The 14,119-nt window shown below is 38.8% G+C and overlaps 1 protein-coding gene across 6 annotated transcripts in view; it reads left to right on the top strand.

Annotated features, from left to right (window-relative positions):
* The window catches only part of fmnl3 (formin-like 3), a 64,937-nt gene that overhangs the window by 15,848 nt on the left and 34,970 nt on the right, over positions 1–14,119 (top strand). For all 6 annotated transcript variants that reach the window (XM_017694298.2, XM_017694297.2, XM_017694296.2 and 3 more), the window contains exons 2-4: positions 8,344–8,427; positions 9,640–9,720; positions 11,520–11,596. In XM_017694298.2, coding sequence (XP_017549787.2) covers positions 8,344–8,427; positions 9,640–9,720; positions 11,520–11,596 — 242 coding nt within the window. The remainder of the gene's footprint in view (positions 1–8,343; positions 8,428–9,639; positions 9,721–11,519; positions 11,597–14,119) is intronic.

The following is a 14,119-nucleotide window of genomic DNA, read 5'->3' as shown; positions in this document are numbered from 1 at the left end:
TTTTGGAGTTAAGATGATTTGAGGGAGTTTTTGCTGGAGTTTTAGATTTGGGAAGGCTTCTGAACTGCTTATATTGGACATCTCCCAGCATCCGGACCTCGTTCATGGGAGCAGACGCCCAGAGCAGCACATGTACAGTGCCCAAACAAACCTTATTTGCATTGTTTGTGTTTTTTTAAAAGCAGCATGGGTTGCTTGCTAACTTGAACTCCCACTGGCCTCTCAGAAACAACATAAAACCAAATAAGGCCGAAGGAATGCACTGTCCTATTTTAGAAGCATTATGACTGGATCAGTGGTTTGTACTACACTACATAACCAAGATCGAAAAGAGGAATGATGACGCTGTGGTATTATTGTGATCAACAGTGGCTGTATAGCTAACTTAAACAGTTTTCAGAGTCATATGATAGCTGTTTGTAAGTGTTGGTGTGTGAAAAAGAGCATGGGAAATGTCCTGCTACCCTTTCACTGTTTTTTGTCCTCCTGCTAAACAGTTTATTTGGGGATGTCTGGCTGCATTGCAAGTCATAAACACACTCCGTGTCATTAATTGGAGACTGTTCTTTGCCTAGATTGGGTACACCCACTTCTCAGCACTGAGCTTCCCATCGTGTATGGTGCTATTTTCTGGGCGTATGCATGACTAGGATATTTTCTCTAGATCCTGCTGCCTTGGTTTCTCTCTGGTCCTCTTTTTCACATATCTCCTGCAATTGGACACCCAACAAGTACTTCAGCTGCTGTTCTCTAACAAAGATCCCTGGTGTGTGTGTGCGTCTGTGTTTGTATATGTATGTGTGTACCGCTGCGGTAGTGTCCCCTTTCTCAGTGCTTTTTTCTTTGAACATTCCAAAATGGCCTTGCATCCACTGTTTGGCCCCTTTTTCACTTTGCTTTTTTCCAATGTGCATCAAGAATTACAATTTTTATTCACCTTACTTTTTTGTTTTACTTCCAATGCTTTCTCCTTCCCCAACTGTACTTTCCACAGGGCTTTTTGCATAACATCAAAACCATGACTCAGTGTAATCATGGGAAGATTTTGATGAGTCAGACAGGGGTGACATAGCTGTGACGTGGAGAACTTGCATCAAAATATTTTTCAAGAGACACTTATTAGTCCCACAACAGGAAAATTTCACCTCCGCATTTAACCCATCCGTGAAGTGAAACACCACATGCACTCTAGTGAGCACACACACTCTAGGGGGCAGTGAGCACACTTGCCCGGAGCAGTGGGCAGCCCAATCCGCAGCGCCCAGGGAGCAACTGGGGGTTAGGTGTCTTACTCAAGGACACCTCAGTCATGTGCTGTCGGCTCTGGGGATCGAACCAACAACCTTCCGGTCACGAGGCTGGTCCCCTAACCTCCAGCCCATGACTGCCCCCATGGAGTAACTGGAAAAGAGTTCAAGAATTGCTGGAAATTCTGAAAGATTCCAATTTCTAGTCATTCAGAGTGGTTTGAGGCAAAATGGTTACCTTTAGAGAAACTTACCAAGTCAGATATCTCTACAGTGGTGGCAGTAGGAACCAGGGGTCATGATGTTTACAATGCAAATGTGACCCTTTTCTATTTATACTTTTATTATCTGGTTCCTGTCACCACCACATTGAACTGTTCTGACTTGACAAGACTCTTTAGAATGAAGCAGTTCACATCAAACCACCCTGAATAACTTTGATTTATGCAGAAATTTTGGACTATCCATGGAATTTGCAATTAAAATAAACACTCAGACAGTTTCTTTCATATGCTCTAGAAGCTTGCACTTACTTAGCTGGTCCCTAAAATATTGCACTTTTTACTAAAACTAATAGAGGCTTTCAGACATAACAGATATAACAGTGAATAAAGAAACAAATCACAAAATAGTAATCTGTGGTGCGATGGGCAAAGCAGACGATTCCATTATGCTTTTGCTTTTACACCAGTTCTTTCTAGTGCCAATCTGCACATACTGAACTGGTAAATGCCAGTAAATCTCCTACCACTAGCTCATCACTCTTCAACAAGGCCTGCCAGACCTGACTAACGAAATCAAAGAATGTAGGTCAACATTTGGCTCAATATAGCACTAAAGGCCAAGAACAAAACAGTGTATAGACTCTGTCTTCATGAAATGATATTCAGAATTGCTAACAAGCATTTTTAGTATTGTGATAACAATAGGTATTGTTACACTGACCAGCCCTAGAGACTTTTGCAAAGCTTTTGAAGTCTTTTATTTACAGCAGATGATCTGGCAGGCCTGTCCTCATCCCCCATAGTCTATTGTTTAGCATTTGATGTTTGCCAACAAGTGTAGCTATGGTGCTTTGTTGTGCCAGCACAGTCTCTCTATTCATGAACTGAGCTCAGATCAAAAAGCAGAAGTGTGTTTTGTCCCTGATGTGGCCTGTGTCACTCTGTTGTGGAGTTAAAGAGCTTTTTTAGGAGTCGATTTGGACTTTTGCTTATAATACTCTGATGAAGAGATCTTAAATGTGGTCTCTTTAAAAAGCCTTTCATAAATCTTCTCTCAGATGTGGGACATCCTAAACCCCTGTCATGGCTGGAAAACAAGATTTGATGTCTTGCAGGAGAAGTCAAATGTGATTACCAAAATTAGGTTACGAGCCACCAATTAGTCCAACCTGTTGGAAAGTTGAACCACCATGTTGGCCTCCATGGCTGCAGATAAAATGCGGAATCTGTTTACCTTGACTTTATTTTATTTCCTAGTTTATTCATTTTCTAGCTGTACATGGGATTTCATGTGTAGTCCACAGATTCACTTCTTAGCTTATGAGATGTCACTTGACTTCACTTTGCATGTTGAAGGAAGGAAAAAAAGAGAGGTCCTGTTAAGCAGCAAGCATGCAGAATCTACAAGTTTCTCCCAGCTGGAACTTTAGATTATTGCTGTTTCAGAGTGTAGTGTTCATAGTTGTAGTCTGGAGTGGCTGAAATCAATGCCACAGCTATCTAGCCCTAGCAAGCCTCTCTTTGATTCCCACATGGTAACCTCTAATACCAGAAATGACAGTCCAGAATGAACCTCATAATTTCCATCTATATGAGCATGAACAATGAATGGCAATATTTAGGGGTCCAAGCACTGAATTTGCCAAAATCCTGTTGTTTTCAGTTGGACTGTTGTAGTCCTTAGGAGTCCTAATTAATTATTTCCCTTCAGGAAGCTCCCAGGCCCTGTATAAAACCCTCTCTGAACTAATGTTGCAGAAGTGAATCCTGGCCCTCAGGCCCCTGCTTAATCTGCACAGCTGAACCAGAAAACAAAGTGCGGTTTGACTGATTCTACATCAGATAAAGGGTCTCCATCTCTTATCTGCTCATCATATTACTGACTTTGTGTCAGGCTCCAGCTAAAACAGAGTAGTAGACTGGAGTTTGTCCATTTACAATGCCTCATAATTCAATTTCAGGTCCACAAATGGCCACTCAGTGCATAGCAACCTGAGGGCAACATTTGTTCAGACTCTACTCTTAAGCTATATTGGGCCTCTACATGGAGACACAACAACGTTATAATGAGCATTGCTATTTACCCAGAATATTAGTATTTTCCTATTGATGTGATATGGCTGGTGCTACAGTATACACATAAAGTGCTGTGCAAAAGTCAGAGACCACCATTCATTTATGTAATTTCAAGTAAAGAAAGGAGATTAGACATAACTTGATTAGACACTCTTCCTTCAGATATAAAAAAATCTACTGATCTTTCTGTCCATCCTTTCACCGTGAGAAGACAACTTAATGTTATATATCTGAAAGGATGTGTAGATGTCAAGAAGCCATTAGTGAGAACAAAAAATAAAATTTGCAAATCAAACAAAGAAGATTCTGCTGTTCTCAGAACAATGGACTGACCCCAGAGTCCAGACCTTAACATCACTGGATGTGTTTGGCGTAACTTGAATCATGAGAAGCAGAAAGTGCAAACACCTTCTAAGACTGAACTTTGGAGGTGTGGAGAAATATCCCTGCAATTTTCTTTGAAACACTACAAGTCACCACAAACACAAGGCAAAAGGTGGACATTCTACTACAAAAAAATTTATATGAAGTTTAGTTGTTGACATGTCTGTGTCATTTTCTGTTTAATGGATATTTTCTGCTTTTTTCCTGCTGCTGAAAAATGAATAATGTGTACTTAATGACTCTTTTGACCAGAAATGAAATAAATGAGGGGTAGAATCTGGCTTATGCACAGTACTCTAGTTGCCTCCAGACTATTTTGTTGTTATAATTCCATTTGACAGGAACAGTTTGTCTTTATTCTTCTCAGACGTTTGTTGCGTGAAAACATTTGGAAGCTGTGAGCTCACTAACGAGTAGGCTGCTGTTTGCATTCTTCATAAACTGGAGAAATGCACTGCGCTACAGAGAGTGGGAGGCACCCACCTAGTTACTGACATTTCATTTAGGGCAAAGCATACATGCACGCCTCCCCCAAATGTGAGATCCTCAATGGCTTCAAATGAAGGAGAAAAAGACTCTCATAAAAACGCATTGCCTCTTGCAGCGAGGGGGGAAAAACGTGAGTGAATTTATAGCTGATTTGTAGCTATTATAAACAGGACGCATTCCTTTTGTAGCGCTGGACATCTGGAATGCGTGGCAGCACTTTCTTTGAGGAGGAAAAAAAATGGAAATGAAGTCTTTTCAGGAAGCGTTAATATAAGAGTTCTCCAGCGTCTTTAGATGCGAGCAAGAGCCAAACAACATTCTCCAGGGCCTCATCTCTGACAGTTGGTTTGCTGGGCCTCTTTAGCAGACATTACAAACTGTGGTCATTGCACATGGTATGTCTGTCTGAGAGCTGAATGTGGTTTCCACCAAAGCCGAATCACTGCAGGGTCGTATTGGCTTGTCACCCTGCTGTGTTTGACATTTGAGCCAGGGTGGAGTTGTCTGAAGCTTGACCAGCTTTGCAACCACACTTCATTCAAATTTCACTAAGATGAATGAGAGACAGTAGTTGCAAGCTAATATTTCCCAGGAGATTCGTCCATAAGAGTGATTCATATGAGCTTGTGGAAAGACGTAATCATTTTACAGTGGAAAACAGCATAAAAATACTCCATTGCTGCAAATCATGGCGTCACCACTGGGAACAATGTGTTGTTTCTAGTAGTGTTTGAATGCTAGGGCTTCACAACGAATTCATTGTGAGTCATTATTGTGATTTTGGCCTGTACAGGCGGCTGTTGAGTCTTTTGTTCTTCTTGTGTGCTGTAAGTGTTGTGAACAACATCAGATGTTCCAAATGAGTGCCTCTGTGTATTTTTATTAAACAAGGTGTACAATCCAGCAAATCTAAATGATTTTACTCAAATGAATGCAGGCCCACTTTTAATAATTTAATCGGAAATTCACCGTGACCTGTGTGTAAACAGTATAGACCAAGAAATATGATGGCAGTATGGTGCTTATACCTATGATTCAGCCCTAGTGATTATTAGTGGTTTGCTTGTTACTAAGCAGCAATGACGCTGTAACTGTCAGTTAGCTGCACTAAGGAATGTCAGGGGAGATCATGATTGCGTATTTGGTTGATTCTGATAGCTGATTGATCTTTCCATCTCTACTTTCCTACTCTACTCTGATTGGTTAGAGCAGAAGAAAACCCTTGTGACATTTTGAGTCGAACTTTTGGTCACAGTTCATTTGGATGGTCTCCTCTAGATGTTCTACAGTTACTTAAATCATTAACAAACTTTCTAGTGACGTTAAGTTGATTAGCAACAATGTTATGGTTAGGGTTAGGGTTAGGAATACATGTAGGGTTTAGGTTAGGGTTAGGTTTAGGGTTAGGGTTAGATTTAATACATTCTTTTACGCTAAACTTGAAGTTTAATTGAATTTAATGGATATTTAGTTGAATGTTACTTAACGGCCAACTGAGTATTTACAAAGCGCATATAGTGGACCATCCAACTAACACTTAACTTCTCAATCATTTGCATTGGCTATTTTGTTGAATGTTACTTAAAGATACACTGAACATTTACAAAGAATCTACAGTGGAAGTGTTCCCGAACTTTTTTCAAATTAGTGTGCTTGGAGCACTCAAGACAAAACACAACTGTGCATAACAGCGCATAAAACATGAGGTGCCCAGCGTACAAAAACAGTGAACAAAATGCGTTTGTCTTGTTAGAAACAACTGGAAAGAAGCGTGTCGGCCTGAAAAAAACGGAACACTTTCTTAATTTCTGATCTAAACACACCTTTCCCATTACTAGAATGAAGATTATCTCCATTTGTTTTCAAATATTGCAGTATTTAAGGCAAAAACATTAAATGTTGCAACTCCTGTTGCATGTAGTTCTGCTCACTTAACCCTCCCGACTGATCTGCATGGCTATTTTAGCAGGTCACTGTGTTTCGGATGAGTGAGTTTGAAGCCCAGTGTGGAGGCTGAGAGGGTAAAGGTGCCGGAGCTCGGAGACTGGTGTTGATAGGGGTGTGAATGCCGTCTCCAGAATAAACACCATTTGTTTTTCACTCTTGAGTGATAATTTACATGGCGGGGCACTCCGCCTGCATCTCTTTCTCCACCTGCTCTATTATAATGAACAGCAAACAGTCTGAGATGGAGGTTTCATTCAAAAGCAAGCTTATGAAAAGAGATTCTGCTGTTTGCTGTTTGTATCACAAACCATTAACTGTGACAGAGTGTATCAGCAGTAGGTTTTTAGCAGTAGGATGTAACTGGAGGTCCTTTGTTTTCCATTATTATATTTCAGACGTAAACGTGACTATAACTTAAAGATCATGGACAAGAATGAGTTTCAACATTTTTCACACTTGACTGAATAGTTTTCATACTTACATATTACATGATCTAATGCTTAGATGGTTGAAATTTGCCTCTAAGACAAATATAGGTAGTAAAATTGATGCCTCTGTGTTAGTGCATAACTGATATGAACATTTTGTGGCTGATTCTGATATATATGTATAATTCCATATTTATATTTTAGATCACCAGTCATCTGTCACATTTATCAATGCAAATAACCAGCAGAAACTCTAAATATTTCCTTCTGATTTTACTTTATGTTAACTACTTTATCATTTTTTTCTATCTTCATAAACATGTATTATAACATGTTGTTCACATGCTAAAGTGCTAATATGTGAATATTGTACTTGTTTTTCTTATTCTTACCTTAGTGTTATATTTGTTCATATGTATTGGTGTATTTGTTCATCAGGGGAATTGTGCTGATTTATGGATAATTTCTGCATTCTGAATTCAATTGTTGAGATTGAGACAAAGACATATTTATGAAATGGTTTATTGTAGAGAAACATACCAATTCAGATTACTGTAATTGTCCTCTGAGTTTGTAAAGTTGGTACTAGAGTGCATTACAGCAGTACTGTATGTACCGCTCTGCCATGAATAGATTTTTAAAAATATGGTTTAGGCCAAAACATTATCTTAAAACTAGGCATCAGGAAATGTATTTATAACCATATCATGTAATGAATTTTAACAATTCTTTATACAGTATTCTAACTAATCTGAATAATTTTGTTTGAATCTGACTGATGCATTGTTGAAATGTTAAAGAAACAATGGAATTCATTTTTATATAGCGGTTACTTTTGCTGGGATCTTTTTGCTCTGTGAACATTTTTTTAAATACTGCCCTGTGAACAGTACTTTTCATTTAGAGCTTCAGTGAAATTTTCAGTTGGAAATGGTGAACCACAAGCATAATATGATCTTAATTACTAAGTGTGCTTCATTAGAAGTTGCTTTGCGGAATGTCTGTCCTCGTTATTGTGTTTGTCCTTGTTACTGTGTTGTGGTTTGGTAGAGGGCCAATATTTCTGACTCTAGTAATTCCAGCTGTGTTATTTCATATCTGTAATATGTTCACTGTTATTCAAAAATGTGGAAACATTAAAAAAAAGGTAGCCTTCTATGACTATGTGTGTTTAAACCTAAGTTGGGTACTGTGTAGGTTAATTTTTTTTTCTTGTTGCGGCTAGTATGAGGACAGTAACCACTAAATGAAGTTATTCCTTTGAGTAATAGCCATGTTGTTATTGTGGAGATGAACAAGGCCTGCTTTGTTTCGCTAGCCTGTGCTATGAACAAATTAGCTCAGTTGAGGACACCTCAGGACATGCAGATGATGTCATGCGACAGGATGCTGCTTGACACCGACGTAGGAAGTGATGGCCCAGATTGGGGACGTAGGTCTTGCTGGTCCTGAGAGGCATTTCTGGCAGATCGTCTCCATGGTTATGGGGACGAGAGTGCACAACTTCCTGTGTTTTGCTGATGCATGTGTTTTTTCCGTGTGTTTCAGAGCTCAATGAATCTGCCCCCGGACAAAGCTAGACTCCTCCGCCAGTACGATAACGAGAAGAAGTGGGACCTTATCTGTGACCAGGTGGAATATTTTATTGTGACCTACATAGGACTTCATGACAATGACTAAATAATAAGCACCATTGTTTTGCTCAATATTGAAATGGTGATTATTTGGGAACAAAATAGTTTTATTACACTTTTATCAGTCCACAGAAAACACAGACTTTCCTTCCACATTGTGCTCTATGAGCTGTTTCCCCCAAACAGGGATTAAGCCTAGTCAGAATCTCTATTTAAAATCCCAGCTTACTCCCAGGAAACTGGCCCTTTATTTGTTCAAATTTGTATATCTTTGAATAAAAATAATAATAATTAAGTGCAGCTCAAACAAAATTAGACTCAAATAATATAATAAATATTATTTGATAATAACTTATAAAATAAGACAGTTACATTATACCATATAAGAAACACAAGTCTGTCAAGATGATATGAATTAATGCATCCTAGTCCATAAAAACTGAAATCTAATGTTAGCCATTTGGCTAATTTTAACCAAGTTCCCTAATATTTTGGTCAGTCATGTTTGATTAATAGTGGATGGTATTGAAAAAGCGTTCTTTAACACATAACAATAGTAGCTATATATTAATCATTTTGAGAAGAGTTTCTTAAAGAACCATTCACAACCTGGTTTTCCATCAAAGCGAAGAACTATTTGACCAAGCAAAGAGCCATTTCTGCATTCAGGTGGTTCTACGAGCATTCATTTTTCTATATAGAACCATAGCCTTTACTGAAAAAACTCTTACATTCAAAGTGTTAACCCCCATTACCTGTGCTGGATCTGATATTGTCTATAATCATATACACTCAGCACTATTAACAAGTAGCTTTCTGAAGAGACCAAAACACTCTGTGATGATTCATGCAGAACAAGAACAGATTTATATGTCATGTTACCCACAGGAAAAGCATGTGTATGTTATGCTGCCTTGCAGTATGTTATGCCTGCAATGCAATGCTTTTATAATTTAATAAAACTATAGGGAGGACAACATCTTGTGTAATGTTCATGTTCTTATAATAAGCTCTAGTGAGCCAGAAAACAGTGAATCATTTGATAAATCTCTTACTCAGTTAGAAAATTAGTAAAGCTAAGTGTAAGAAAATCCATCATTAAATGGCATTAACACTAAAGAGCATGACTAAATGGGTTCCACTAAATGTGATAACTTCATTAATGTTTGTCTGTCCATGTCTGCTTGTGTTTCTCTATAATATGTACTAGGAGCGCTTCCAAGTGAAGAACCCTCCACACACATACATTCAGAAACTGAGAGGTTTTTTAGACCCAGGAGTTACTCGCAAGGTAAGGCGGCACACACAGTTTATGCCTATTAAATTGCATGTTAATTACTGCTGTCGAAGATATTGTGTTAGTAACACATTAAGCACATCATCATTATTGTTTTTTTAGTGGCATTAGTGCATTTTCATTTAAGTTTTAGTGCATTGCACCTTCAGCAGACTGCGCTAGACAGTGCTCACAGTATGCTTATTGATAAATTAACAAGTAGTGAACTAACAAAAACAATAGCAACGTGGGACGCTCCAGGAAGCAGGGCATAACAGGAATCCACAAGCTATACACAGTTTGAACTATTGTATGCATATACAATTTTTAAAGTTACACACTGACTTTGGGACACACTTCACTATAATTAGATCTATTTCCTGAACATGTGGCCATGAGGGGACAGGATGCAGTCTCACCTCCTGCTCTAAACTGCAGGATTGTGGTTAAAATAAGGCCCCACCTATGGATTAAAACTCTGTGAGTTTTGGTAGGGAGGTAGCGGAGATGAAGATTTTCGTTGGGAGTGACAAGGATGGACAAGATTTGAAATGAGCAGATCAGAGGGACGGTGAAGGTGGAGCAGTTTGGAGATAAAGCCAGAGAGGCCAGGTTGAGATGGTTTGGACATGTGTTGAGGAGGAATAGTGCATATATTGGTCAAAGAATGTTGGAGATGGAGCTGCCGGGTAGAAGGAGAAGAGGTAGACCTCAGAGAAGGTTTATGGATGTAGTGAAGGTGGACATGGAGATGGTTGGTGTAAACGTAGAGGAGGCAGTGGATAGGGCAAGATGGAGGCAGATGATCTGCAGTGGCGACCCCTAAAGGGAGCAGCCAAAAGAAGAAGAAGAGTTTTGGTAGGGACATGGAAATGTCACTTTTTTTAAAAAATTAAACACATGATAAATTTAAATCTTTTAACGTCACTTTAAACAAAAGAAAATAAAATAAAATATACTAAAAGCCTGTAGCCACCTCTCTGTAGAAAGTACACTATAAATGATGATTTCTTATATGTTTAGCTTATTACTGTGCCAACTGTTTTGATCTCTTGGGTTTAAATAGATCATAATATAATCATTGTACATATCTATGGTCTGAATACTTAATTGTTTTTTAAATAGTTTTCTTTACTGAAGGGCTGCAGTTCGAATTCATTTGTTGTAGTAGTGCTCATACACTTATTGGATGTAACATGCAACTGGAAACTGCTTTCAATAAAGAGAAACCATGTTCAATTTCACGTGAACTTAATGTGAACTTGCATTCATGCAAATAATGTCATTTGTTGAAATTAATAAATATATTCTGTTGAAACTCTTTCTGAACACTTATGTAGCACTATGCCAATACATTGCTTTTAAATGGAATAAAGTCTTTCTTTAGGATCATGTTTGAGCCAGTGACACAAATGCGATTAATTGTGATTAACTACACAAAGTATGTGAGTAATTGTGATTAATCATTGTTTTAGAGCCCCAGTATTAATATAGTAATATAATTAGAATGTAATTTACAGTCTTTTTCAGCCAAATGACATCCTGCAATGCAATAAAGAAATCTTACTACATTCATAATATACCAGCCCTTTTCAGACAGTAGGCCTTGTTTCTTCCTCTGTAATCATAACTGTTGCTTTTCATGCCCTGAGGTCATTTCTCTTGACTTATTTTGGCTACTATGGAGAGATAACTACTGGCATTGTGTTCCTAACATGCAATGTATTTCTAACATTCTCTGAATGCAAGGCTCCGTGGTGTTTCAAAAGATTTTTTTGTTGTCTGATAAAAATCAGCTCTTTCTCCCTCCGCAGAAATTCCGCAGGCGGGTTCAGGAATCCACTAAAGTTCTGAGAGAACTGGAGATATCACTGAGGACCAATCACATCGGGTGACTTATTGTCTCTCTCTCTCCATTTCTTTCTCTCCATTTTTCTCTCTCCTCATTTGCTAATCCCTCCTGTCCAAGTCACTCCATCTTAAACTGATCCCTTTCAGAGGTCAGGCTGTATCAGTGTGCTGTTGGTCAATCTATAACAGCACCTCTGGCAGCTTTAGGTGGTTAACCAGCTCCAGTGCAGCATAAGGTATTAGAAATGGTACATGGAACAAAAATAAAAACCAAAAAGTTATGATATTTTTCACATAAATTAATCGTAAACAGGTACACAGTTGATGGGGGCAGGCACATGATTGGGGCAGTCGTGGGCTGGAGGTTAGGGATCTGACCTGTGACCGGAAGGTTGCCGGTTCGATCCCCAGGGCCGACAGTCCATGACTGAGGTGTCCTTGAGCAAGACACCTACCCCCAACTGCTCCCCGGGCGCCGTGGATAGGGCTGCCCACCGCTCCGGGCAAGTGTGCTCACTGCCCCCTAGTGTGTGTGTTCACTAGTGTGTATGTGGTGTTTCACTTCACGGATGGGTTAAATGCGGAGGTGGAATTTCCCTGGTTGTGGGATCAAAAAAGTATCACTTGACACTTAACTTAAGGCTATGTGACACCTACATAAGCTTGTCATGACAACTGACATAACCCTACATAAATGTTTATAAATGCTTATTCCAACAGGTACCATCTGTCATAAAGACTTTAGCTAACCTTTGATCAGAATGGAAAATGTAACTTTTATAGCAAACTACAGCTATTGGCATAAGCATTTGTAAACATTCATGTAAGGTTCTGTCAGTTGTCATGACAAGCTTATAAAGGTGTCAGTTAGCCTAATGATCAGTACTGTACAGTAAAGTGTTAATGGAATAATGGAACTATTTTAACTGGTCAATGCTCCAACATTCTGTGCCCAGTAAGTTGCGTACTAGGTGTATATTAGGGAACATAAGCCACACTACATGTATTTAATGAAAGTTTGAACTTGAATAAAATTGAAACATTATTGAAGAGGTATTCTACTGATTTTTCAATATGTCTGTATAGTTCAGTCACTGAGATAAGTAAGTAGTCATTCAGAGTGGTTTGATGTGTAATGGTTCATTGTAGAGAGTGATAGGAACCAGGAATCGTGATCCAACATGCAAAATTTGAACAGTCCAGTTGTGTTGATACGGCACTTTTCTTCAAATTTCAGTGCACAATTGTTCTTTATTTGGTGAGTTTAATATATTAGAAAACATTTGCACAGGCCATATTTTATCTTTTTTTTTCAACAATATGTATTAGTAATAAACAATAATTGTGCATTAAGTGTGTTGAGGATGTGAACTTATATTCACTTAGAAAATCAACAAAACATGTTATTTGCATTAGCATATAAGAGTATGCAGTTTTACTTATTACCCTGAATGACCATTAAACCAAAGTGTCCTCTGAGTTTCTATATGTAATGATAAAATAGTTTTCTTTGCACACTATTTTACTACAGAGCGACCTGCATGTACCTCTCCACCATGAATGGCTTTTAAAAATACGGTTTAGACCAAAATCTTATCTCAAAACAATCATAAATGTTTCAGACATCAGACAGCATGTTCATAGCTTTCTGGGACTTAGCTTTGTTTCCCGTCTGGTTCCTATCAGCACAACTGTGAACAATTCTGACTTCTGATTTTCATTCCCTGTTTCTCATTGGTGTCTTTTGCTCCCTGGGTGGTAGTGCTGTGTTAGTAAAGCAGGTTTCTATTGTTGTTTCCTTTTTCAGGAATCATTATTTCTTTGTCCTTCCTGTTGTAGAACACTGGCCGGAATAGTTGCCAGTGCCCAGATCCTGGCGGTTCTGCCAGCCTTTCCGTGCTGCAGAGCTCTGTGTGTGTGTGTGTGTGTGTGTGTGTGTGTGTGTGTGTGTGTGTATCAGTGTGCGGACTTCAGCGGTGCCCAGATGGTTTTCATTGTGCTCCCCCACTGGCCATTTTAGCCAGCAGGAAGTTGTGCTCTGCATGCTGGAGAGTCAGGAAGCATGAGCATCCAACAATGGACTGTGTGAAAAGGCACAAAACACACACACATACATTCGTACACACCAGTGACTCACACACGAGCACAAAAAAATACACAGATAGACAAAAGCATGCCACACACAGAGAGAAACAATGAAACGCACACACAATTTCAATTCATGCATACAAACACATGCTTTATGCATACAATTGCTGGAAAAACCACAGTCTGACCAGATTTTGGACAGATCCTCAAAGTAAGAGTCGCCAATATGACAATATTTTACTGTTATAATGATAAATTATATCAAAGTATATGACCATATTCCTTTGCGACTATACTGTGGATAATGTCTGTACTTAGAGAACAAAAAGGCATGTTTTAGTGGGTCAAATGCAGTGCAGAATGAAATGTTGAATGCAACATCCATGTATACACATCAATTAGACTAGACTAATCCAGAATACAATTTCTATCCGATTGACCGAGGTGGATAATCCTGTAAATAATCCTTTGAACA

The sequence above is a fragment of the Pygocentrus nattereri genome, chromosome 9 (genome assembly GCF_015220715.1).
Source record: "Pygocentrus nattereri isolate fPygNat1 chromosome 9, fPygNat1.pri, whole genome shotgun sequence".
In the NCBI taxonomy this organism is placed as follows: domain Eukaryota; kingdom Metazoa; phylum Chordata; class Actinopteri; order Characiformes; family Serrasalmidae; genus Pygocentrus; species Pygocentrus nattereri.
Note: the sequence above shows the minus strand (reverse complement) of the source record. Positions and strands in the feature narration are given on the sequence as shown.